The sequence below is a fragment of the Choloepus didactylus genome, chromosome 16, assembly GCF_015220235.1.
Source record: "Choloepus didactylus isolate mChoDid1 chromosome 16, mChoDid1.pri, whole genome shotgun sequence".
NCBI lineage: Eukaryota > Metazoa > Chordata > Mammalia > Pilosa > Megalonychidae > Choloepus > Choloepus didactylus.
The window spans coordinates 21,010,364-21,038,327 of NC_051322.1; the positions used below are offsets into that span (position 1 = coordinate 21,010,364).

Consider the following 27,964-nt stretch of genomic DNA (forward strand, 5'->3'; position numbering starts at 1 on the left):
TGTCCTTTTGCACTGGAAAATCAATATCTACAAATATTTATTCGGTGTCAAAATGGTGCAAGAAATCATAGTACAGATAAAAACATTCTCTTCCCCTCTGTAAACCATTCTCCCTTCTTTTGCTTGCTACTCTTCTGTCTCCTTTTACTTCCTTTTTTCTTTCCTTTCAACTGTCTTCAATTTGTCAAAGGAATGGAAGATAACATTTTGTCCCCATGGAGGTATAAAAGGTCAAATCATTTCTGACTTTCTCAAATATGAAGAAAACTTAAACAGTTCTGTTTCATAATAAGCAACATATTCCATTTCAAGTGTCAAGTCTAATGTATATATTTTGGCAAAATTCCAAATTAAAAAATAATATTAAAGGTTGAAATGGGGTCATTTAGTCTTTCTAAACATAGCAGGGTCAAGAAAAGAATCTTTGCATATATTGTTTGCATTTAAAAAAATAGCATTTTAAAGCTTATGGGTTCCTAACCACCAAATGACATGTTCCTGAACAGGCAATGGATATCTATATATGCTGTGTCAAATATGGCATTATTCTCCCTTCTCTTTCCCAACCTAAATTGCATCCAAGGCAGGTCTATCTAGATTTTATTTGTTGCTAAGAGGTAAGCATAAAACAAAACAAAACAAAACAAAAAACTACACTAAAAATTTCATTATAATTGGCAAATTCTCTAGCACTAATGTCCATAATAAATTAAAAGCCAAATTATATACTTAATAGTTTGGTATATACTAAATTAATCATATTACCTTTGCTCTTTTTCAAATCTGTGGAATGACCTTTAGTCTATTGATAAAATGTCTACTACTTATGTAAAAGAAGTTAGGCAACTTTATGTTAACACAAGCCCAATAAATGATTCAGTGTTCTCTACTCAAATCTCACTGCAATTGGTATGTTTCCTTATGATAAGGTGAAAATAAGACCTGGCCAATCAACATAAGGACTGGGTGTTCTAATGAATGCAACCACAATGCAATGGACTTAATGGCGGAGAGGCTTTTCTTTGCTGTCTATGAAAAAGTAAGGAAATTTCACTAGAACAGCCAACGTTTACTGACTGCTCCCTAGGTGCCAGGGAATGAATTACTTCTAAAATGGGATAACATGGATACTATTATCAGTCTCCATTAAACAAAAAAGTATACCGAGCTTTAGAGATTAAATGCCCTTCCCAGGACCACACACGAGGAAAGTGAGAATGCACACCCAGCCAGCTGACTTCAAAGCCCTCATGCATAGTTACTAATTTATAATTGGTGAAAACTTAGAGAAGCGATTCAAGGTGTACAAGAATGTTATTTTAGGGAAGGCAGGCATGTGGTTTGAGAAAGAAGGTCATTTCTTATCAATGAAACATCTTGAGCACAGCCTTGATGTTATTGGGTTAATTGCATCTCAAATGAGTGAATGCAATCACTCGGGACAGTGTCTGATTCATACACACTCAATACATGTTAGTTATGGTATCAGTTCGGATCGCAGATAACAGAAAACCTGTAAACAATGGCCTAAATGAGTGAGGGTTTGGTCTCTGAAAACAGAAGTCCTCGGCTGTTAGAGGGGCTCAAGGAAATCATTAAAGATAGGGGTGCCTCAGGCTTCTTTCTCCATCATTCTCAGTGGTCACAAGATGGCTGCTGCAGCTCCAGGCATTGCATACACATTTTAGGCAGAGAGAAGAGCTAAGGAGGAAAGGCAAAAGCCTTCTCCTGGTAAGGTTTTGCCTTTTTGTTTGGTAGGTGACTCCCTCCCACAGGCATTGCTACCTACCTCTCAATAGATGCTCAACAGGCTGCAGGAGCAAATATTTCAGTTGGACACACTGCCACCCAGAACAAAATCGGTTTCTGTTAATTGGGAGAGAAGGAGGAATGGGTATTGTGTAGGTATCCAACAATATCCACCCAGGCTATTACTTCAATTAAAAGGCAAGCCTAAGGGACTAAAAGATGGAAGGTGCGGAGAGGTTGGTAGGTGAGAAACACAGAAGAGAATGCCTTACATTTTAAAGTTATTTTACCTTGGCAGAGTCTCTTGCTTCTGTTCTCTGCTTTCTAATCTCCCAAACCCCATCTCATTCCAGGCACTAACCACTTCTCGCCCAAGTAATCATGGTCCTCTTTTAACAGGAATCTTCCCTCTGCTCCTTTTCCTTTAAAACTGTTATGAAGTGAATCTCCCTGGCAACGTGGAATATGACTCCCGGGGAGGAATGTAGAACCGGCATCGTGGGATGGAGAACATCTTCTTGACCAAAAGGGGGATGTGAAAGGAAATGAAATAAGCTTCAGTGGCAGAGAGATTCCAAAACGAGCCGAGAGATCACTCTGGTGGGCACTCTTACGCACACTTTAGACAACCTTTTTTAGGTTCTAAAGAATTGGGGTAGCTGGTGGTGGATACCTGAAACTATTAAACTACAACCCAGAACCCATGAATCTCGAAGACAGTTGTATAAAAATGTAGCTTATGAGGGGTGACAGTGGGATTGGGAATGCCATAAGGACCAAACTCCACTTTGTCTAGTTTATGGATGGATGTGTAGAAAAGTAGGGGAAGCAAACAAACAGACAAAGGTACCTAGTGTTCTTTTTTACTTCAATTGCTCTTTTTCACTCTAATTATTATTCTTGTTATTTTTGTGTGTGTGCTAATGAAGGTGTCAGGGATTGATTTAGGTGATGAATGTACAACTATGTAATGGTACTGTAAACAATCGAAAGTACAATTTGTTTTGTATGACTGCGTGGTATGTGAATATATCTCAATAAAATGATGATTAAAAAAAAAAAACTGTTATGGACACTGCACCAGATAAATATTAAGAAAACTCTTCTTTATTATATCACATCCCTTCTCATAACCCTTGTACAGATTCCCCTTGCCTAGGACAAGACCTAAGCCCCTTAGATTACTATTTATGGTCTTCTGGAATCTGGTTGCTTCTTACCCATCCACATGTTTCTCCCTCTTTTCCCCTGCATGAATTGTGGACTGCACTCAAACTGGTCTGCTCATTTCCCTAGATAGAATTTGTGCCTTCCTGACACCATGTCTTTATTCAAGACATTATCAGTGCTGAGAAAGCCTTCTCCACCCTCATAAAAACTTCCCTTGAAGGCACAACTAACATCTCAGTGCACCTAAGAAGCCTTATCAAACCACTGAGCTTTGTAATTTTCATGTCCTCTGATCACAAAGGTACCAAAGTTCTGACATTCATCCAGGACAAATCCTACAAGCTTCTCCAGTCCCTACATTCACCAGGCATAAGTTCACCTTTAGAGTATTTGACAATATGGAGCTCAAAAAAGGAATGGCAAGATGTGTATACAGGACAACTACCTACATTTAATTTTCAACAAAGCAATTTGCTCTCAAAACTCAGTCTCAAACAGAATTGTAGGGAACACTGGAAGTAGCTTATTATATGAGCACAACCTTGATACCAAAACTGGAAAAGAACTTTACAAGAAAGGAAAAATTACAGACAAATCTCTCTCATGAACTTAGATGCCAAAATCCTACACAAAATATTAGCAAATGAAATCCAGAGATCTAGAAAAAGGACAATACATCCCAACTGATTAGGGTTTGTTCAGAATGCAAAGTTGGTTTAAATTCAAAATTGAATCAATGTAATTCACCAAATAAACAGAGAAATAGAAAAGTCAAAAGATCATTTCAATACATACAGAGAGAGCATTTAACAAAATTAAATTCCTATTCATCATTTAAAATAAATATCTCTTAGCAAACTAGGAATCAAAGGGAATCCTTTAATCTTAAATTTTTTATACTTCAAAAACCACAGCAAAAATCATACTCAATGGTGAAATGTTGAAAGCTTTTCTGTAGAAATAGGAAATGAGGCAATGATGCTATTGTTACTTCTATTCAACATTATACTGGAGGTCTTAACCAGGGCAATAAAGCAAGAAAAAGAAATAAAAGCATATGGAAATACAAGAATATAAAAAGCAAAAAGAATTACACTGTCATTATCTGTAGGAAACATGAGATGATGTATGCAAGAAATCTAAAAGAATTACCAACTATTAGAATCAATAAATGGATTTAGCAAGAATGCTGGATACAAGATTAATTTACAAAAATCAACAGCATTTTCATGTACCAGCAGCAAACAAATACAAAAACCAACAAAAATAATAAAAATAAATAATTCACACTTGTAAAAATAAACATTAAGTAGGAATAAATCTAACAAAATACTTGAAAGAGCAATATACTGAAAACTACAAAACATTACTAAAAAACTTCAAAGAGAATCCAAATAAATGGAGGGATATATCATATTCTTGGGGCAGAAGACCCAACATTGTAAAGGTGTCCATTTTTACTCAAATTAACCTACAGATTTAGTTTAATCCCAGTCTCAGTCTCAGTAGTTCCCTCCTCAAAATTCACAAAAACTGATTCTAAAATCCTAATGGAAGTGAAAGGGCCTAGGCAAGAATAGCCTAGGCAATTTGAAGAAAAAGAACAGGATGGGGGATTTATACTACCAGATGTCAAAACTTTTCTAACACTTTAGAAATTAAGACAGTGTAGTATTGGCAATAGGACAGACAAATTGCCCCATGGAACTAAGAGTCCAGAAATATAAATACATATATCCCCTTATTTATGACAAAGATGACCCTGAAGTGCAGTGAGGAAAGAATGGCATTTTCAGTAAATGTTGCTGGGTCAACTGAATACCCATATAGGGGGGAAAAGTGTCTATCTTGACATCTATTTCGTATCATACAGAAAATCAATTTTATGCAGATTGCAGATTTAAATGTAAAAGGCAAAACAATAAAACTTTCAGAGGAAAACATCTTTATGACCTAGGAATAGGCAAAGATTTCTCAAACAGGACACAAAAAGCCCTAACCATGAAGGAAAAAAACTGACAGATTGAACTATATTAAAATTATAAACTTCCATTCATCAAAAGACAACATTAAGAGAGTTAAAAGTCATCCCACAGAGTGAGAAAAAAAATGTCTGGAATATTCTATCCAACCACGACTGGTATCCAAAATAAAGAACTTCTACAAACCACTAAGAGAAAGTCAGCCAGCCAGTGGGAAGGTAAATTAGTAGAACCACTTTGAAAAACTGGATATTATCTATGATGACCCAGCATCTCTATACTCCTAAGTATAGAAATGAGTTCTGGTTTTTTGTGTTTTTTTTTAATCTGGATGCCAGTTACATGGGATGTGTTCATTTTGTGAAGAATTCCATAAGCTATATTCTTGGGAAATTAGGTACTTCTTTCATGTATCTTATGCTTCAATAAAAGTTTTGAAAAGGAATAGCATCACAGACCTCAAGGATTTATATTTATGGTTCAGCAGAATTACAAATTATTACTTCTATTACCTGTACTTGAACTTATGATCTCTCAATAAGATGCAAAACCATGAGTAATAAATTGAAAATATTCACCATACTTATGGTCTAATGTAGAATAGTGCTTACGTTTGAGGCTTTTGTGACAGAATGCTTGGAACTGAAACTCATCGCTGCCATTTGCTGTGTGACGTTGGGCAAGTTACTCAGCCTTTCTAGGCCTCTTGATTCCTCATTTGTAAAATGGATATGCTAATAATGGCACTTCAGTTACAGGGCTGTGTGAGCATTCAATAAACTAATAAATGTAAAGTGTTCGCTATTAACATTAATGTTTGTTTAATAAATTTTTATCGTTTCTTTACTCTGTTCAAAGCATAGAAGTGATTCTCACAGAGGGGAACTAAAGAAGAGAAAACCATAAAGTCCTGTGAACTGTAAGCTCCCTGAGAGCCTGGGGCAGGGATCCACACATGCTCCAGGGCCAATACATCTCACTGTTATTGCTCAGATGGCATTTAGGATTGGTACTTTCATTTAAATTACATCTTGAGAATGGAGAACCATAAACCCACATTTGATTTGTGAACTGGAAAGAGGTCTAACAGCAATGGCCCAAGAGCCTGGAGGTGGGAGACCCAGAAGACCTTGAAAAGTAAGTTAAAATAATGTGGGCATGCAGTCCCCAGGCTAGCATGATGCTTACAGCCCACAAGACCCAGGCTAATGAACTCAAGAGCTACGTGCAAAAACAATTTAAACAATACTACTTAGTCTTCTGGGCTTGGAGAAAATGGTCATGAGATACAGTTATGAAAAACGAAACTCTGAATGACCATGACTATTCTGACTACCTTTTCTAGATTAAGTCCCCTTTAACAACAAGCAGTATGCAGAACTCATTCACTGCGCCAAAGGCCAATCTCCCCTCAAGGGTCTGCGTTCTATTGATCCCTCTGTTCTTGGTGCAAACTCCCTCTACCCAAACTAAACGAAACCCACTTACTTTGAATGCACTATTGCCATGGTTTCAAAATTTGGAAAGCTCTTGGCATTAAATTTTGAGAGAAGTGATGGATGACTGACCAATTGATAGAACTCCTCAATTCAACATCAACAAAAAGATCCCAGGGCTCTACAGCCCCTCAGGTCTATGACTCCTAGTCTGAAAGACCCGAACCCAGACTGGTGGAGCTTAGTGGGCTGGGCTATTATTTTAATGGTTATGCTTTGTTTCTGGAAAGGCTTAATAGTTCACCTAAGGAAAACCAGCCACTGAACAATTGGTGTCACGTCAAAAGGAATGCCTCTCCTGATACCGGAAAGGATTCTTATAACCAGGGAAGGCTGAGGTGGTGAGTACACAGGTCTTTCTTAGGTTTCGCCAATTGCTCCTTTAAGGTATTTTAAGGGACAGGAGAAAGCTTCCCGCAGGTAGGCATCGGCTCCGCTCCAGCTGCACTCCCGGTCACGTGCAAGAAAAGGCTGGCTCCCCTTTCCCGCCCGCGGGAGGAACTGAGGAACCCGAAGGCCGCGCCTCCTAAGCCCCGCCCCTTCAGTGGGGCCCCACCCCCTTTCCGTGGGGCCCCGCCCAGAAGCTCCGCGTCTGTTCTCGGCCAGGGTACCGAGGCCGGGGGGCGGGGCTCACCCCTTGTCCTCCGGGACCGTCAGCTCCGCCAATCAGGGAGCGCCCTGTTGGCCGTCCGCGGCCACCCGCGCCACTCCCCCTCCCGCCGGCCTCGGCGGCCCAGAATCCAAGATGGCGGGGTTCAGGCGGCGGGGTTCACCGGCTGGAGTTCGGCCGTTGTTTTGCGCCTTGCTGCTCTCGCTCAGTCGCTTCGTCGGGGGCGACGGCGTGGGAGGCGAACCCCGAGCCGCCGGCGCCCCGGGCAAACAGGCGGCGCCGCCACATCGCCGTTTCGAGTACAAATACAGCTTTAAGGGGCCGCACCTGGTGCACAGCGACGGAACCGTGCCCTTCTGGGCCCACGCGGGGAGTAAGTCGGGGCAGGGGGCGGGTGGCCTGGGTCCCCTCCCCTGCAGTCCTTCCGCCGGTTCCTCTTCACCTTCTCTATACGGATAATTCTGGTGTTCTGAGGGCCCCATTCCAGGCGCTGCACATCATCTGGGGACCCTTCTCAGCAGCCCTTCTGTCTGCAAGGTTCCCTTCGCCTGCACCGAGGGTCTACCCACTCCCCAGTTGTCTACCTCCCCCGCTTCCTCCTGTGCTCCCTTCTTTGATCTCGTGGACTCTTTCTGTTTGATCTAGAGGTGTTTTGTTACTTCTACACTTCCAAGTTCTCACTCAAACCCAGTTCTAGGCATCATGTTTCACTCTAACGCCACGTCTCTAGGGGAAACGCCCCCACCCCCATCCCCAGTCTTCCCGTTAGATTTGTTCTAGCAATCCCTCTCCTTTCCCGCTTACCCCGGGCCCTCCCTGCTTGATTTTCTCCAGTGTTGGCAATGGTTAGTGCTCCGGTTTGTATATGATATCCCCTGACAGCTTCAGAGATGGCATATGTTGGTTTTAGAGTAACTTTTAAGTCTTTTTATGTCAGAAGAACAGTCTTATTAAACTGTTGGAAGGATTGCTTAAATTTGCTTCCCTCAGTGACTTAGTGTGTTTGTATTAACACATTATGTAACTTTATAGACACACTTGTCCCTTTATTCAGTAGGAGAAGGAATTTTTTTGGTATTTATTGTTTCTGAACCCAAGGCTAAAAATAGCATTATATCTTCAGATCTTTTTTTGAAAAATTAAAATAACCTGTATGCCACATTTTCATTCATACTGTTGTCTCACACACTTACAGATGAGAGAGCTTTGCTGAAGCATTTGCTTACATGAACAAAAACATATCTATACGTTTTAGTGCTGATGTGTCACTGCTGACTAAGGAACCAGCCATAAGCATTCCGCCTGCCATAAGCTCTGGTCACAGACTCTCAGATTCACCCTCTGAAACAAGTGGCAAATGTCTTTACTTGGGGGGAGAAGCTGTGACTTTGAATTCCATGTTCAAGTGTAACTAAGTAATTGTTTATGTAAGGTTTTATGCACATCATTTTAGATTGTCCTATGCTTGAACAAGCTGTTCCATTTCTAGCAAGTGACTGCTGAATAGGAAGCGCACTTTTAGGAAGGACCATTTCACTGAAATTAATGTGTAATTAAAAGGTATAAATTTCAATTTGACTTAATGACTAAGTAATTAAGTATTTGAATTAGAGTGTTATTTATTATGTGCCCACTCTCTGTGAGGGGTGTTGCTGGGCAGTTATCAAGGTTACATTGTTCGTGATACACAAAGTTAATACAAAGGCTACTAAACCCAGGTTTTGGTTATTTTTTTTTTTCCCCTTTTGGAATGATGATCAATATTTTAGTAGAGGTGATGAATTTGTTCACGTTTTTCACTGGGGCACTTCTCCAGTGCATGTCCGTTCTTTTCCTCTCACACACATTGATTAGGAATTTAACCAACTACTCAAATTAGTTACCTTAACTTTCTTTACAGGGCCTATAACCAACTAAGTCTGCAGCAGAAATGTTAGAAAAAGGTACCCTGGTGAATTAAACTTGTGTCGCAAGAATGAATTTGAAATAAAGGGATTAGTATTTAGCCATATCTTCTGACTGATCTTGGGAATCACAGTGTGGCTATCTCCCTTGTTTTCATTGTCACCATGATTTTTAGTCTTACTATTCTTTTAACTCGGTCATTTTTTCCCTTGTCATTTTGCCCTGAGATCCATTATTTGAAGCAGTTTAAAAATAGAGAAGTTTAAGATCTAGTATAAACATGACTCTTTACATTTGTCCCCAAATTGAGACCAAATCTATGGTATTTCTCTTTCTTAACTCTAATGTCCTTTTGTACTGTCACATACATCCTTGGGTCCATAAGGGCAAAAAATGATAACTACTTGTAACCCTTTATGGCTTTCAAAGCTCTTTCACTTTTATTATCTGATTTGGTCCTTAGTAGGCAAGGGAGTTGTAATCTGCTTTATAGATGAAAAAAACTGATGTTCAGAAAGGTTAAGGTTCTTGGAAAAGGTTACATAGCTAGTGATGTCAACAGAATAGAACTCAGACCTAGGTCTTCTGATTCTATGACCAGTGCTCTTTCCATGCTGCCCCCTCCCAAGCCTGTAGTGTTTGAAAGTGATGGTGACAGCAGTGGCTGATCTTAATAAAAATCTCAAATTTTGTATCAGTTTTTTTCCCCTACCTGCAAAGCAAAGTACAGTTGTTTATTTCCCAGCATTGATGTTAGAACTGGTTAATATCCAAGAGGTTTTTCTAAAATTGTTCACATTTCAGGCCTGTTAGACACTTTAATGATTATCTAGTCAAATAATAGAAATAGCTAACATTTATTGACACATTTATATGCACTTCTGTAGGCCCTTTTATGCCAGTGAGGTTATTAGGACACTTAGAGAAATGGAGTAACTTGCCTGAGATCAAACATCCAGTAAGTGGGGAAGCTGGGACTTGAACCTAGACTAGGGATTCAAACCTCCTTTTTAGGGATCACTGTTCTCTTTGAAATCAGCTGAAGATCAAGAAATGTTCACTGATTTGAAATTCTTTTGGCCCTCTCCCTAGAAGAATGTATATATGCACAAACTTTTGCCTATAATGTTGGGGTCTTTATGGAAGTGATTGAGCCCAGCCCCTTCATTTTACAGGTGAACATATGATGAAACCAAGAGAGTAAGAAAATTATTTGCTCAAAGTCTCATAGCTGACTGGAGACTAGGATTAAGTCTCTTGATTCCTAGTAGTGTGTTCTTTTCAGACTGGTTGAACTTTCAACATTTGTAAACATTTGTAAATGTAAAATACATTGCAACTTTTGAAAAATAATATGCAAATTATTTTTGAGATTTTTTAAAAGAATATTATGAGAATCAAATAGTTGGTTTGCCTTTTGAGCCATAACCTCCTTTCCTCTGCCCTTGAATTTTTAGTATATGGTAGCAGTTTTCATCTTTTTGCAGAGATATTTCCTTGTTCAAAAGATAAGGGGGAAGGGGTATTAGAAATCCCTAAAATTTAAAAATTGGAACTGCTAACATGAATTTCTTCCTAATAAAATGATTTAACAGGTTATTGAGTTAAAATTAAAACTCTATAGGTATCTGTAGCAGTTTAGTAAAGATTTATTGAATTTTACCTAATTATAACTTAAAGCTTTTTTCCTCTGATTTTTTGTTTTAGATGCTATTCCAAGTTCAGATCAAATTCGAATAGCCCCATCTTTAAAAAGCCAAAGAGGATCAGTGTGGACAAAGACAAAAGCAGCCTTTGAGAACTGGGAAGTTGAGGTGACATTTCGAGTGACTGGAAGAGGTCGGATTGGAGCTGATGGGCTGGTATGATAATTTCTTCAACTTGAAAATTTTCGATAAATGCATATACCATTAGCATCTAAATGTTCCTTGTTGTATATTTACAGGCAATTTGGTATACAGAAAATCAAGGCTTGGAGGGTCCTGTGTTTGGATCAGCTGATATGTGGAATGGTGTTGGAATCTTTTTTGATTCTTTTGACAATGATGGAAAGGTATACTTAATTGTTAGGACTGCTATTCACTTTAATACATCTGCCAGCAAAATTCGGCTATGGGAAATATAGCTTATTTAGCCCTTTGGTTGGTTTAATAGTAAAGAACTCCCCATATGTTAAATATGATGGTTGGTCTTTATAAAGCTCGGCATTTATAAATTTAAAGCTATGAGTACATGATTTATCATATACCAACTTGAGACCATAACGGAACCGGAACTCTGAGAACCTTGCAGTGTCCTCCCCACCTCCCCCACCCCATATCTGCTTAGTAATTTTGATGGTTAAGTGTGAATGTAGGCAGTGAAACCAGTAGTGTTTAGCAGACTATAACAGTTTGCTTTCATTAGAATGCCCATGTGTATTTTTTACTACTAGCTCACATATTAATTATCTTTTTATATATTGATCACTTTTTGATCAGACCAATTTCTCTGATGATCTCATGTAAAACAAAACATACTTACATTTTGGAAACAAAATACCTTGTACTTTAGCAGCCTTAAAATTGATGATTTTTGCTTCAGTTGATTGTTGTTTCTCTTCTGCTTTTCAGAGGTCATTATTAGCAATTTAAAGGAGAACTTTAAATTAATAACTTCTTGAACGCCGAGGTCATGTCACGTTTCTGTAAACCCTATGGTTGTGTCATGTTCACAGTGTGTCCTCAGATATATATATTGAGGTTCATTATTCAAGGATGTGGTACATTAAGAGTTTACTACGTTTTTTTTTTTTTTTTTAAATAGAAATGTCTTCTATTGGTATTATTAAAAAAAAATTTTGAATCCTCAAATTTTAGAGACAAGATCTTACAGCACATCCAGAATGATCTGGACTTTAAAATCAGTACATTTCTTTTTATTTTTAGAAAAATAATCCTGCTATAGTAATTATAGGCAACAATGGACAAATCCAGTATGACCACCAAAAGTAAGTGTGTGTTTTTATACCTTATTCCTAATTTCAGTTTTTCTTTGGAAACCTCATGAAATATTACTGCTACTAATCTGAACTCTTTCCAAATGAAATAAGGTTTCATTTTTACTTGAGATGTTTTTTGTAATTTAGTAGAAAGGTCTTGTTTTAATGTGTTTCAGTTTTAGAGTTCTTATTGTGGACCACCTCACATTTTTACCGTATTAATGTGTTGTTTTCTGTAACCTAAACTTATATGATTGGGGGGGAGGTTTATAGAATGTTCCTGGCTTTCAGTGATGCCACTGGTCATATGCTTTTGCATCTTTATTAAAAGGGAGCATTCAAAAATAAAGTTCAGAGCCTTGACCAAACTGATGGATAAGCAGTTGATGCCACCTCATTCTCCTTAGTATTGTTTTATTTAAAGACCATCAGTGGGTTTCAGCTCTTCTCATGTGTTTGCTTTATTTATATGTGTATGAGTTATGCGCCTACATTATTTGGTTTTTACATGTTTATGGTGAGAGAAATTACCTCTTAGTCAGTCAGTGAACTGTAAGAAAAATTACTTAACCATGCCCTATTACTGTTTCCTACTCAAGTGGTTTCCAGTCCTTGTAGTTCATCACAGCTTCCTGTGGAGCTTTTAAAATAGACACACCTAGGCCACCTCCTTTTGATTCTGCTTCAGTTGGTTTGGAGTGGGATTGAGGAGTCTGCATTTTTTTAAAGCCCCAGGAGTAGTTCTGGTCTGTCCCAGGGTAAGAGCAAATGCCCTGGGCACAGGTCCAATATTATAGCACTCTCCTCACCCTTAGTGCCTGGCAATGCTGGGCTGCTCATGCTATCCAGGGTTCTGCAAAGAGTCAGGCAGAATTTGCATGTCAACTTTGTGCCTTCTGAATAAATAACTTGAACTATCCCAAGACTTTGTTATAACTTAATAATATTTTAATCTTCCTGAACATTGATCATTTTAAAAAATGATTTTTTTTAATATTACAAAGCCTTCTTGAGTTTGTTGTTTGTTTTCCTTTCCTTCATACTATAGTGATGGTGCTAATCAAGCTTTAGCAAGTTGCCAGAGGGACTTTCGTAATAAACCCTATCCTGTGCGAGCAAAGATAATATATTACCAAAAAACATTGACGGTAAGTAACATGCATTTGGAGATAATTACATGAGCAATATTTTAGTATGATTTTTCATTTTGAATTCTTGATAGAAGTTAGATATACTTAAATCTGGATATTCTTCATTGTGTCATCAGTATTGCCAAAAGAGAGCGTAAGTGGCTTTAAAGCTTAGTGTAAATGGTCGTCTGTTTTAAATCCTTGCCAGTAAGTTTGCATTTAGTCAGTAAATGTTTAAGCACCTTGCTATATGCCAGGCATTAGGTAGATATCCAATAAGCCTTTAAGAATGCAAATATGCATAAGGTAAAAGTCATTCCCTCAAAGAGCTTAAATGAAAGAGATGTCCAAGTAACATTACTGTACTATGTAATGACTGCTATAACATAGATACCAATTAGGGATCATGGATTAGACTCCTGAAACTCTGCCTTGTGGGAATGGGGAAGGTCAGGAGCATTTTTTCAGATGAGCTTTATACTTGACGGAAGAGTAGGGATTTCCTGGATGAGGGGTACATATTCCATGCAGAGATGATAGGCATAAGGACTTGAGAGAAATTGAAGTATTTGGAAAGGCAAATAGTTTGGTCTGGCTGGAGCATAGAGGAGATTAGTGGGAAGTGAGGTTGAAAGTAATAGGTCTTGAACAGCTTCCTGTAGTGTTTCCTATGAGGAACTGTTAAAAGAGTTTCAAGCAGGAAAGTGAAATTATAAGATTTGCAATTTGGGAAAATGAGTTAGGCAACAGTATTCTTATAATGGTATTTGTGAAAGGAGCAAAGGATAGCATAAAATAGATTCCTTGCATCTTAATGGACCATGCCCTGTGCTTGGTAATTTATATGCAGTTTCTCGTTTAATATTTCCAAAAGCCCTGTGAGTTATACATCCTCATTTTATACATGGAGAAATCAAATATGGGAGATTTTAAGTAACTTGGATGGTTACTATTTAAGTACCAAATAAGTAACAGATCTGCAGTTTGATCCAGCTCTGTCTTAACTGTAAGACCCTAACTGTGGTCTGAACTAAGGTAGGACAGAGGAAGGGAGAAACTGCAGGACTTAATACCAGTTTGCTTTGGGGGCAGAGGGTGAAGGCAGAGGTGGAGTCAAGATTGGTTCCTGAATCTATGGCTAATTGGACCACTAACTGGTACCATTAACTGTGAAGGGGAAATAGCAGAAAAGCAGCACACTTGTTGATGCTTGTTTGGGGGGAGGATAATGAGTTCAGTTGTAGACAAATTGAGTTCAGGGTAACATTTCGGTGGATGTATCTATCTGGCAGTTTAAATAACCAAGCCTGCGAATGCAGTGTGAACTTTGTTTTTTAAAGGCACTACCAACACCTGGTGAGATGATAACTTACAAGTAAAAAATACTGTGTATGAATTTTTCTTTCCCTTAAATCATGAGCTAGCCTTATACTCCTGTGGATAAAACTATGAAAAAGGCAATTCTTTGAGAAACTTCATAGTGGCTCAGTCTTAAATTCCAAACTAATTTAGAGATCTTGGATTTAAGTTTCAATGTAGTTGTTATCCATCCTGGACTGTTTCATTAGGTCATTGTTAAGTCATGCTTACGGCACAAACCATGGCAAATCTCGATACACACTTGGGCTCATAGATTGCATTGAGCTTGCCCACACAGTGCAGCACGGTGATGCTTTGAGCCTGCCAGCATCTCCCAAACAATAGTTCTGCAAAATGTTTGCCCCAAAGGAGTTCCATTGTCAGTGAGATTGGACACCCCATGACTATTAGCATATGAAAGATTCTGGGAAGTCCTGCAATAAAGAAGCCCTTACTTAACTTCACATATTTCAGGCTTACTTGACCATGTAGTTCTTTTTGAACCTAATACCTAAGAATATACTGTAGAGTTAGTGTTCTGAAAAACACATTTTAGAGATACTTGGCTGGACACATGAATGTGACTTAATGATTTTAACCATTGGACATTTGTTCCATCTCTTGTCCCTTCCTGTGATAGTCTCTGCTTTTCTCTCTACCTGGCAGAATGGTACTCACCTTCCAACACCCTAGTTCAGATGCCTTTTCCCAGATATCTTGAATGTCAGCTCATATCATCTGTTTCCCCTAAACTCTTAGAATATTTTATTTCTCTACTGCTTATTTTGACTTTAAAGTATGTTGTCTTGAACTGCTGGTTAACTATGTGTCTATATGGCTTCTCTCATCATATGATTAGAGATTTGTCAGTACAGGCATTGTATCCTGTGGTCCTCAGAGTGCCTACGTTGCCCATGTGTTGGGTGCTCAAGAAATGTTTTTTGAATGAGTACTTATATCCTCAGATTTCCTCCCAGTCATTTCCCCACTGGAGTTCAAAACAAAGTAAGGGGAGGTTGAAAGCAAGAAGAGCTATTGGTGGAGGAAATGTAATCACAGCAAGAAATTTTAAATATTACAAATACAGTGTTTAACAATGCATTGAACCTATGAAATGATTAAGGAATGTCATTGGTGATCTCATAAATAAGAACCCTGATATTAACTATATCTAGGTTTTACAGTTAAAGTTCTAACATTCCTCCAAACTCATAGTATAATGAATATTTTATTTATTTATTTGTTGATTTATTATGAATTAGAATTAGAAAGTAAAGACTCCTGATAGCTTTTCAGATTGTTAGGATTCAAGGAAAAGAAATTGAACGTTTGAAAGTTTTTTTTTTTTTTTAATTCAGTTTTGTTGAGTTATATTCACATATCGTACAGTCATCTGAGGTGTACAATCAGCTGTTCATAGTACCATCATATAGTTGTGCATTTATCACCCCAGTCTATTTTTTGAACATTTTCCTTATACCAGAAAAAAAGTAAAAATAAGAAAAAAAATTAAAGTAAAAAAAAAACACCCAAATCACCACCCCACCCTATTTTTCATTTAGTTTTTGTCCCCAATTTTCTACTCATCCATTCGTACACTGTATAAAGGGAGTGTGATCCACAAGATTTTCCCAATCACACTGTCACCCCTTGTAAGCTACATTGCTATACAATAGTCTTCAAGAGTCAAGGCTACTGGGTTGCAGTTTGATAGTTTCAGGTATTTACTTCTAGCTATTCCAGTGCATTAAAACCTAAAAAGGATTATCTATATAGTGTGTAAGAATGCCCACCAAAATGACCTCTCGACTGCATTTGGAATATCTCAGCCACTGAAACTATTTTGTTTCATTAGTTGAAAGGTTTTTTGGTATTGGAATTAGAATGTGATTAACAACACTTTTTTTAATACTCAAAGGCCAGTGTCTTACTGATTGTTAATTCTGATTTGAAAGACTATGTAGCAGAGGACTAATTACACAAGATATAGACATTGCTGATCAGAGGAAACAGAAATATTAGGTAAAAATGACAAGCAACTTAATAAATTTGATAGTTCACATGTTGCCATCCTACAGTATACAGAAATAACTCTTCATATTGACAGGAATTTTATTCTCTTGCCAAGAAGTTGGACAATGCACTATAACATCTTACCTGTGTGACTTAATGTGAACTATCACTGATAAAATTTTGAATCTGAAGTAATGATAGAAATGCCCTTCCTCTAGTGTCATGTACCTACTCCTTTTGTTTCCACTCCTTATCTCAGTGGCTTTTACTTAGGGTGAGGCTAGTGATTGGGTTCTTAGAAATTAAAGGCATTGACGAGGCTAGCTTACCTCTTGACTGAGATAATGAAGAGCATCCATTATCAGGTGGCTTCCTTGCTTTCCTAGAATTGCAAGATTCTATTAAAAAATTTAGAATCATTACTTCAAATACACATTCTGGAGAGTAGTAACTTATATATCTTTTTAGTTTTGTCATATTCTGCCTTTTTTGTCAATATGACATGTCACCTTTGCTGTCTGCTAACTTGTGACAGTCCATTACTCCACTAATTTAATAAAGAGGAGCTCAGTACTTTTGAGGCAGTCTATTCCATTCTCAATCGGGTGTAGTTAAAATTGTAAATTTAACCTTTTGGTTTTATTTCTGTCTCTGAGGTTTCAGGACAAGTCTGATTCCTCTTCTCCATGAGCCATTAAAAGAGAGTAATCATGGTTCTCTAAGTTTTCTTGAGAGAAGGTAAACCGTATTCTATTTTGGAAAGATTTGCATTGCAAGTTACTAAATTTTTCTCTTTTTTAAGCTTTTGACTTAGAGTGGCGCAAAAGTTTAAGTGAAATACCTTATTGTGTAATGACAACAAGTAAATGAAGTTATTTAATCAGTGAGGGATTACCCTTTATAATAATGAGAGGAAACTCATTTCTGCTTTCTGGAAGTTGATCACTAGACAAGATATGAAGATTTAATAGTATTAGTCATAAAATTGACTAATTGCAATTCGCTTTACAATGTCTGTTGTAAAAGCTTCTTTTATAGCCTCAACTTTAAATGTATGTATATAATAATAACGCATGACAAGAATGTATGTAAACTGTATGTCCTTTTAGGTAATGATTAATAATGGCTTTACACCAGATAAAAATGATTATGAATTTTGTGCCCAAGTGGAAAATATGATTATTCCTGCACAAGGGCATTTTGGAATATCTGCTGCCACGGGAGGTCTTGCAGGTAAATCTTATCTTTCAATTTTAAAAGTTGGTGAATTGAATTTTATTGGGGATAGTATATTTGCAGGGTGTATAGATTGGTTTATTTTTAACGTTTTAATGCTACTTGGAACTTTCCCATAGTCTGGGGTTGGAGTTCCAGTCTTTCGGTTTGTTAAGTCTGTTAATTCTCTACTTACATTGTTCTGCATTTTTACAGTTGGCTGGGGCCAATAGGATTATGTAAACGAAAGCATCAGTTTGAGTGCTTTATAGTGGAGGAGACATATTTAAAGTCGAGGTTATAAAAGGTTAACTGCTTTTGGATCCTGAGAGTTGTCACATCATATATAAATGAATTTGGCAGCCTGAGGAAATATTTGGGGACTAAATTTTAAACAAGGATATATTTACCATTTTCCTACATGTGAAAAAATGTAGTTATTTGATATTGATGCCATCTTATGTCTATATGGTGCATTGTGGTTTTATATATTTTTATATGGATTGTTCTTTTTTAACAGCCCAGGGAGAGAGAGAAAATAGATTGCATTTTCCCTATTTTTGGATTAACTTGCTAAATCTTAGATTAAGGGACTTTCTGAAGATCACTTGGCCAGTAATGGTTAGCCTGTGACCTGGTTTGAATTTGTGACTCCTAGTCCAGTGCTACATTACACTACACTACTCCTTAAAGCTACCTAATCTGCACTCTAGTATTAAAATTTCCTCTTTAATCTGGCTACATCTCTAGACTTCCATAATAGGTTCAGAAAGCATAAAGATTGATGCACAATTACCTTTGGATTTGTCTTTTATTAGGGATTTTTTTTCTTCATGAAAAGTTTTTTTTTTTTTTCCAGTTTTATTGAAATACATTCACATACACAAACTTTCCAAAATATACAATCACTGGCTCACAGTATCATCACATTGTTGTGCATATATCCCCATGATCAATTTTAGAACATTTTCATTACTCTGGAACAGAAATAAGAATAAAAAATAAAACCCAAATCCTCCTATACCCTTAACCCCACCCTGTTGTTGACCTATGGTATTGGTGTAATAAATTTGTTACTGTTGATGATAGAATATTAAAATATTACTATTAACTATAGTCCATATTTGCAATAGCTATGCTTTTCCCGTATGCCCCTGTATTATTTTTTTAAATTTGTAGTAATTCATGCATGACTTTATTTGCTTTTGTAGTGTCAGTCAGTGACAAAATTGGAATCATCCACTTTCAATCAAATTCAACTACATATATGGCATTATTACTTATAATCCCAATAACAAGCTACCATTACCTCTGTCCATTCCCAAACATTTAAGTTCAAGCTTGTTAACACTTCTATATATATATTAGGTAACTGGTTCCCCTTCTCTAGCTTCTGTGTATCTCTATGTCTCCTATACTCTGAGATTATCTGTTCTAGTTAGTTCGTATTAGTGAAATCATACAATGTCCGTCCTTTTGTATCTGGCTTATTTCAATCAGCATTATGTCCGCAAGGTTCATCCATGTCATCAGATGCTTCTGGACCTCTTTGCTTCTTATTGCTGCATAATAGTCCATCATATGTATATACCACATTTTGTTTATCCACTCATCTGTTGATAGACTTGGATTGTTTCCATCTTTTGGTAATTGTGAATAATGCTTCTAAGAACATCAGTGTGCAGAGGTCTGTTCGTGTCCCTGCTTTCATATCTTCTGGGTATGTAACAAGTAGTAGAATTGCTGGGTCATAGGGCAACTCAATATTTAGTTTTCTGAGTAACTGCCAAACTGTCTTCCACAGTGACTATAACATTTTACATTCCCATCAGCAGTGGATGTGTTCCTATTTCTCCATATCCTCTCCAACGTTTGTAGTTTCCTGTTTGTTTAATAGCAGCCAATCTTATAGGTGTGAGATGATGTGTCATTGTGGTTTTGATTTGTATTTCCCTAATAGCTAGTGAAGGCAAGCATCTTTTCATGTGCCTTTCAGCCATTTGTATTTCCTCTTTGGCAAAATGTCTTTTCATATCTTTTTCCCATTTTATAATTGGGTTATTTGTCCTTTTAGTGTTGAGTTGTAGGGTTTCTTTATATATACTGGATATCAAACCCTTATCAGATATATGGTTACCAAATATTCTCTCCCATTGAGTTGACTGCCTCTTCAGCTTTTTGACAAAGTCCTTTGAAGCACAGAAGTGTTAATCTTGAGAAGCTCCCATTTATCTATTTTTTCTTTTGTTGCTTGTGCTTTGGGTGTAAGGTCTAAGAAGCGACCTCCTACCACTAGGTCTTGAAGATGTTTCCGTATTTTTTCTTCGAGGAGTTTTATGGTACTGGCTCTTAATATATAGGTCTTTTATCCATTTTAAGTTGATTTTTGTATAGGTTGTGAAGTAGGGGTCCTCTTTCATTCCTTTAGATATGGATATCCAATTCTCCCAGCCACATTTATTGAAGAGACTATTTTGTCCTAGTTCAGTGGAAGGTGGGGGCAAAAATCAATTAACCATAGATTTGAGGGTCTGTTTCTGAACTCTCAGTTCGATTCCATTGGTCAATATGTCTGTCTATACCAATACCATACTGCTTTGACTGTTGTGGCCTTATAATAAGCTTTAAAGTCAGGAGGTATAAGTTCTCCCACTTTGTTCTTTTTTAGGATGCTTTTGGCCATTCAAGGCCCCTTTCTCTTCCAGATAAATTTAATAGCTAACTTTTCCAAGTCTGCAAAGTAGATTGTTGGAATTTTGGTATTGCATTGAATCTGTAGATCAATTTGGGTAGAACTGACATCTTAATGACTTTTAGCCTTTTTAGGTCTTCTCTGATTTCTTTTAGCAGTGTTTTGTAGTTTTCGGTGTACAGGTCCTTTACATCCTTGGTTAAGTTTATTCCTAGATACTTGATTCTTTTAGTTGCTATTGTGAACGGAATTTTTTAAATTGTTTCCTCAGTTGGGTCATTAATAGTATGTAGAAATACTACTGATATTTGCATGTTAATCTTGTATCCTGCCACTTAGCTGAATTTGTTTATTAGCTCAAGTAGCTTTGTCATAGATGTCTTGTGATTTTCCAAATATAGGATCATATCATCTGCAAATAATGAGAGTATTACTTCTTCCTCTCTGATTTGGATGCCTTTTATTTCTTTTTCTTGCCTACTTGCTCTAGCTAGAACTTCTAGCAAATGTTGAATGACAGTAGTGACAGTGGGCATCCTTGTCTCATTCCTGATCTAAGGGAGAAGGCTTTCAGTCTATCACTGATGGGTGCAATGCCGGCTATGGGTTTTTCATACAGGCCCTTATACTGAGGAAGTTTCCTTTGATTCCTACCTTTTGAAGTGTTTTTATCAAGAAGGGATGCTGAATTTTGTCGAATGCCTTTTTGGCATCGATCGAGATGATCAAGTGATTTTTTCCCTTTCAATTTGTTAATGTGTTAAATTACATTGATTGATTTTCTTGTGTTGACCCACCCTTGCATGCGTGAAATAAACCCCACATGGTTTTGGTGTATAATTCTTTTAATGTGCAAGTATTTTGTTGAGAATTTTTACTTCTGTGTTCATTAGAGAGATTGGTCTGTAGTTCTCCTTTCTTGTAATATCTTTATCAGGTTTCGGTATTAGAGTGATGTTTGCTTCATAGAATGAGTTAGGTAGTGTTCCCTTTTCTTCAAAGTTTTGGAAGAGTTTGAGAAGGAATGGTGTTAGTTTTTCTTGGAATGTTTGATAAAATTCCCCTGTGAAGCCATCTGGCCCTGGGCTTTTCTCTGTCGGAAGATTTTTGATGACCGATTAAATCTTTTTACTTGTGATGGTTTGTTGAGGACTTCTATATCTTCTCTACTCAGTATAGGCTATTTGTGTGTTTCTAGGAAATTGTCCATTTCATCTAAGTTGTCTAGTTTTTTGGCATACAGTTGTTCATAGTATCCTCTTATGATTTTTAAAAATTACTTTGGGGTCCATGGTAATGACCTCCTCTCATTTTTTATTTTGTTTGCATCTTCTCTCTTTGACTTTGTCAGTCTAGCTAAGGGTTTGTCAATCTCGTTGATCTTCTCAAAGAACCACCTTTTGGTTTTATTGATTCTCTCTATTGTTTTCTTTGTTCTCCAATTCATTTATTTTTGCTTTAATCTTTGTTACTTCTTTTTTTCTACTAGCTTTAGTGTTAGTTTGCTGTTTTTTCTCTACTTTCATCTGTTGTTCAGTTATGTCTTTGGTTTTAGCCATTTCTTCCTTTAATATAGGCATTTAGAGCTATCAGTTTCCTTCTCAGTACCACTTTTGCTGCATCCCATAGGTTTTGATATGTTGTATTCTTGTTTTCATTCATCTCCAAATACTTACTGATTTCTCTTGCAATTTCTTCTTTGACCTACTGATTATTTAAGAGTGTGTTGTTTAACCTCCATATATTTGTGAAAGTTCCTTAGTGGTTATTGATTTCCAGCTTCATTACATTATGATCAGAGAAAGTGCTTTGAATAATTCCAATCTTGTTAAAATTATTAAGAGGTGTTTTGTGTTCCAGCATCTGATTGATCCTGGAGAATGATCCATGAGCACTAGAGAATGTATATTCTGGTGTTTAGAGGTACAACAATCTATATATGTCTGTGAGGTCTAATTCATTTATCATATTGTTTAGGTTCTCTCACTGATCCTCTGTTGGGTTGTTCTGGCTACAGAAGAGAGTGATATGTTGAGGTCTCCCGCAATTATTGTAGAAACGTCTATTGCTCCCTTCAGTTTTGCCTCATGTACTTGATTGGGTGTATAAACATTTATGATTATTATTTCTTCTTGGTGAATTGTCCCTATTATTAATATATAGTGTCCTTCCTTGTCTCTTATGACATCTTTACATTTAAAGTCTATTTTGTCTGATGTTAGTATAGCTACCCAGCATTCTTTTGGTTACTACTTGCATAGAATATCTTTTTCCATCCTTTAACTTGCAACCTATTTGTATCTTTGAGTCTAAGATGAGTCTCTTGTAAACAGCATATAGCTGGATCATATATTTTTAATCCATTCTGCCAATCTGTGTCTTTTAATTGGGGAGTTTAATCTGTTAACATTCAAGGTTATTACTGTAAAGGCAGGTCTTGATTCAACCACCTTATCCTTTGATTTTTATTTGTCACATCTTTTTTTTTTTTTTGGCTCCTCTCTCTTTTTATCCTATATGTTACCCTTATTAATACTCTTCAGTTCTGTGCTCTCCTCCATACTGCTGTCTTCTGTCCTTTTATTTTCAGCTGGCTGAACTCCCTTTAGTATGTCTAGTAGAGCAGGTCTCTTATTAACAGATTCTCTCAACATTTGTTTATCTGTGAAAATTTTAAACTCTCCCTTACTTTTGAAGGACAGTTTTGCTGGATAAAGAATTCTTGGCTGGCAATTTTTCTCTCAGATTCTTAAATATGTTTTATCACTGCCTTCTCACCTCCATGGTGCACAATGAGTAGTCAGCACTTAGTCTTATGTGGCTTCCCATGTATGTAGTGGGTCACTTTTCTCTTGCTGCTTTCAGGACTCTCTCCTTCTCCTAGTATATGTCTCTGAATGAATCTACTTGGTTTTATTCTATTTGGAGTTTGTTGGGCTTCTTTGGTTTGTATATTTATGTCTTCTATAAGGGTTGGGAAGTTTTTCCCAATTATCTCCTCAAATAATCTTCCCAAGCTTTTAATCTTCTCTTCTTTGAGACACCCATGATTCTTACATTTGTGCACTTTGTGTTGTCCATCATTTCCCTGAGATTCAATTCAAATTTTTCCATCCTTTTCACCATTTGTTCTTTTGTGTGTTCAAATTCAGTTGTATGTCCTCTAGATTGCTTATTCTTTCTTCTGCCTCTTCAGACCTTGTATTTTGTGTCTCTAGTATATATATATATTTTTAATTAAATTCACTTTTATTGAGATATATTCACATACCATACAATTATCCATGATGTACAATTATTCACAATACCATATATAGTTATGCATTCACCACCCCAATCTATTTTTGAACATTTTCCTTACACCAGAAAGAATCAGAATAAGAATAAAAAATAAAAAAAAAAGAGAACACCCAAATCATTCCCCCATCCCACCATATTTTTCATTTTGTTTTTGTCCCGTTTTTCTACTCATCCGTCCGTACACTGGATAAAGGAAGTGCGATCCACAAGGTTTTCACAATCACACTGTCACCCCATGAAACTACATTGTTATACAGTCATCTTCAAGAGTCAAGGTTACTGGGTTGGAGTTTGATAGTTTCAGGTATTTACTTCTAGCTATTCCAATACATTAAAACCTAAAAAGTGTTATCCATATAGTGCATAAGAATATCCACCAGAGTAACCTCTCAACTCCATTTGAAATCTCTCAGCCACTGAAACTTTATTTCGTTTCATTTCACACCCTCTTTTGGTCAAGAAGATGGTCTCAATCCCACGATACTGGGTCCAGATTCATCCCCAGGAGTCATATCCTGCGTTGCCAGGGAGATTTACACCCTTGGGAGTCAGGTCCTACATAGTGCGGAGGGCAGTGAGTTCATCTGCTGAAGTGGCTTAGCTAGAGAGAGAGGGCCACATCTGAGCAACAAAGAGGCACTCAGGGAAACTCTTAGGCAGAATTATAAGCAGGTTTAGCCTCTCCTTTGCAGTAACAAGCTTCATAAGGGCAAGCCCCAAGATAGACGGCTCAGCATACCAAGCTGTCAGTCCTTAATGTTTTTTAAGAACATCAGCAAAAATCCAGGTGAGGAAGTCCAACATTTCCTCATTTCCACCAGCTCCTCAGGGGGCCCTGCATGTATATTTTTATTCTCCACCCAAGTTACTTTGGGATGTGTCACTGTTTCACTCTAACCCATACAAACCTACCACATCTCAATTCCTATTCAGAGTTACATGTAATTGTGGTGTTTGAACAAACTGACTGTAGAAGTTACATTATTTAGAAAATACAGATCCTGCACCAAATAGACATCTGTTCCCTTGGTCTCACATGGAAGTTGAAGTTTTAACATACAGTGAGTTTCAGCCTTTACCCTTTGGCCCGATTTGCCCTAGTCTTAACCGGATCTGCTCCATTCATATCTCTAATTGAAGTCTGGACTCTTTCAGCTTTTTTTTTTTTTTTTTTAACAGTTGCTGTATGCACGAACACTGACATTCATATCTGCTGAGCTCTAGCTCTGAGTTTCAAGTGTCACACAGATACCCAGTGTTCCAGAGACCAATCAGGTTATACTCAAAGGGATCAGCATCTCAGAGTTTCGAGATAGCCATTACAATTCAGGAATAGATTTGACTGCTGTAAGAGCTTACAATCGAGGGACCATTACAATAATCACTCCCTTGGTAGGCTGTGCTCTAAGATTCAATTCTGAGTTTACACATTGTAGTTAGTTCATATTGGTGAGGCATTATAGTGTTTGCCTTTGTTTCTGGTGTACTTCACTCAAAATGCTGTCTGCTAGATCCATTCTCTTCGTTGTGTGTCTCACAGCTTCACTCCTCCTGGTTGTTCAGTATTCCATTGTATGCATACACCACAGTTCACCATTCTGTTCCTCAGTAAAGGTAACCTTAGGCACCTCCACCCATTGCCAATCATGAATACTGCCTCCATAAACACCAGTGTGCAAATGTCCATTCATGTCTCTGCTCTCAGACCTTCCAAGTGCATAACCTATAATGAGGTTGCAGGACCTTATGGCACCTACATACTTAGCTTGTTGTGGAACCACCATGCTGACCTCCAGAATGACTATACTATTCTGCTTCTTCATCAACAGTAAATAGACACATCCCTCTCTCCGTGTTTTCTCCAGCAATTTTACCCCTATTTATATTTTTCTGGTATATTTTTAGTTTGATCTACAGCATCTTTCATTTTCTTAAGATCTCCTGTTTTTCTGTTTATCCTTTCAAATTCTTTATGCTTTTCTAACATCATCTTGATATCCTTGATCTCTTTAGCCAACTAATTGAAGTTATTTAGTAGATTTGTATGAACATCTTTGATTAGTTGTTCCAAATTCTGTGTCTCTTCCAGTTTTTTAATTTGGTCATTTGGCTTGGCCATATCTTCTTGCTTCTTCATGTGCTTTGTGGTTTTTTTTTGCTGGGTTCTTGGTATTTGATTATCTTGATAAGGTTATTTTGAAAGTTGATTGCCCTCACTTATCTAAGATTTTGCAGTTGCTTGGGTTTGCATTGAATGTCTCCTTTGTCACTAAGTTTGTCAATATTTCCAGTAAAACCAGTGCTGGGGCCTCAAGGAGTTGCAACTCCTTTTGGAATTCCATTAGAGGCTGGGCAGAAAAGCAGCTTGTCAGGCTGCACTTCCCCTGTCTTCCCAGCAGATGGCACCCTTTAGCTACCTCTTTCCCACAATCTCGCCTCTCCCCAACCGTGGCAGGCCTCTGGGCAGGGACCTGAACAGGCAGCAGGCCATTCAAGGCCATAGGTCTCCGTGTGCACTGGAGGCCACTGACTCTAGGGGTCAAGTGTGAACACTGTGTGCATCTTGGCTGAAATCCCTCCTGTGGGCACAGTATGTCTGTTGATTCCCAGGCTCCCGAGTGGAAAGACCTCAGGCTGGGAGACTGAGAGTTCAGTTTCCCCAGCCATCAGCTGGCCCAGGAGTGCTCTGCTTTTCACTGGCTAGCAATACCTGCATTTGTTTTAAGGCACTGCTTTGACAGTTGGTTCATTTGTATTTCTTAGCTAAAATAGTTGGGCCTAATGGGGTTTATCCTGAGATTGTAAGATTGGTTCACCATCCTCATACCAAATATTTAATTCACCATATCAACATACTTATTCATGGGTGAAAATCTCAGTATTGTCAAGCATTCATTTTTCCTTGCCAATTTTCACATTTCATTCCATTTTAACCTAGGCTCCTGCGAAGGGTCCATGGCGGAAGGCGGGAAGAGGAGTACCTGGAACTGGCATTTTAGTTCAGTGTTAGGAAGTTTAATCTCTTGGGTCTCTGTTTCAGCTTAAACAGCTTGAAATTAATTTGATTTTTAAATGACTTCGGGGGAATAAAAATCATTAGTATCTGTATATGAGATAAAAAATATATGACTATGTAGAGTAACTGTACCATCTAAACCAGGGAGCTCTGAGAGTAAAAGGAAGTGCTATTGGTAATGGCAAGACAGCATGTATAAATCAAGACTGGCCCTATAAACCAGGACAGAGCCACATCAGGTCTTAACTGCAAAGTAAGGCAAAAGGGGTAAGTGCCGTAAGAAAGGCTCGGAGGCAGGTAGGAACAGGAAGCACCTGAAGAACAGGATATTGTCTCATTTGGCTTCAACATAATCCATGAGAGTTGTAGAAAAATATGGGAGGATCTTGGTACAAGGATTGGGAGATTTAGCATGTTTGACCTTTTATTTGTTCATTCCTTTACCAGACATTTTTTAAATGTTCATAATCACTAAACACTGTTAAATGTTCTGGTTTAGGGCTTAAGAAACTTAATGTTAGCTTATTTATAATGTAAATCTTTCAGATGAATTTTTGTCTCTAAGTTCACAGAACACCATTGCCATTTACCATATTAGAGCTAATTTTACTTCCTTTATTGTCATTTTTTCAAAGCAATAAATATCTATAAATTTACAACTATAAAAATAATCTATGATGGAACTATTATGTTGCATTTTTTTTTCAGTCTTTTTTTTTTAATTTGTAGATGACCATGATGTTCTTTCTTTTCTGACTTTTCAATTGACTGAGCCTGGGAAAGAGCCGGTAAGTGTGCACACTGTTTCTAAAAGTTTATTTTCAGTTTCATGGTATTGCCTTATGACTGAAAACTTGGGAAGACCTAGGTTGCTGCTGTGTGAGCTTGTGCTAATTGCTTAACCCCTGTAATGCTCCGTTTCCTCATTGTAAAACAGATGCTTGTCGTAAGTTTTAAAGGAGATAGCGCATTTGTGCCAAGCGCTCAATAAATGATAGTAGCTTGCTATGAGTAATAGTAAGAGTAAATTGACTATGATTTAAATGAGAAACAACATTTTATGTTAGCCTTTTAGCTAGTCATTGAGTAGTTAAAATGAGGAAGAGAACTTACATCGACAGTATCTTACTGTTTTTCTTGTTTTTTTGTGTGTGTGGTCTATTCTTAAACTCCAAAAAAGCCTACACCAGATAAAGAAATTTCGGAAAAAGACAAAGAAAAGTATCAGGAGGAATTCGAGCACTTTCAACAAGAATTGGATAAAAAGAAAGAGGAATTCCAGAAGGACCACCCTGACCTTCAGGGGCAGCCCGGTGGGTTGCGCGGGCGCGGTTCAGCTGCAGCAGG

At 37.5% G+C, this 27,964-nt stretch overlaps 1 protein-coding gene across 2 annotated transcripts in view; it reads left to right on the forward strand.

Moving 5' to 3' along the window:
• The first annotated feature begins 7,117 nt into the window (after positions 1 to 7,117).
• LMAN1 (lectin, mannose binding 1) overlaps positions 7,118 to 27,964 on the forward strand; it is a 45,352-nt gene continuing 24,505 nt past the window's right edge. For both annotated transcript variants that reach the window (XM_037806173.1, XM_037806174.1), the window contains exons 1-8: positions 7,118 to 7,380; positions 10,620 to 10,774; positions 10,858 to 10,965; positions 11,840 to 11,901; positions 12,941 to 13,040; positions 17,504 to 17,627; positions 27,347 to 27,405; positions 27,798 to 27,930. In XM_037806173.1, coding sequence (XP_037662101.1) covers positions 7,143 to 7,380; positions 10,620 to 10,774; positions 10,858 to 10,965; positions 11,840 to 11,901; positions 12,941 to 13,040; positions 17,504 to 17,627; positions 27,347 to 27,405; positions 27,798 to 27,930 — 979 coding nt within the window. In that variant the 5' untranslated portion in view covers positions 7,118 to 7,142. The remainder of the gene's footprint in view (positions 7,381 to 10,619; positions 10,775 to 10,857; positions 10,966 to 11,839; positions 11,902 to 12,940; positions 13,041 to 17,503; positions 17,628 to 27,346; positions 27,406 to 27,797; positions 27,931 to 27,964) is intronic.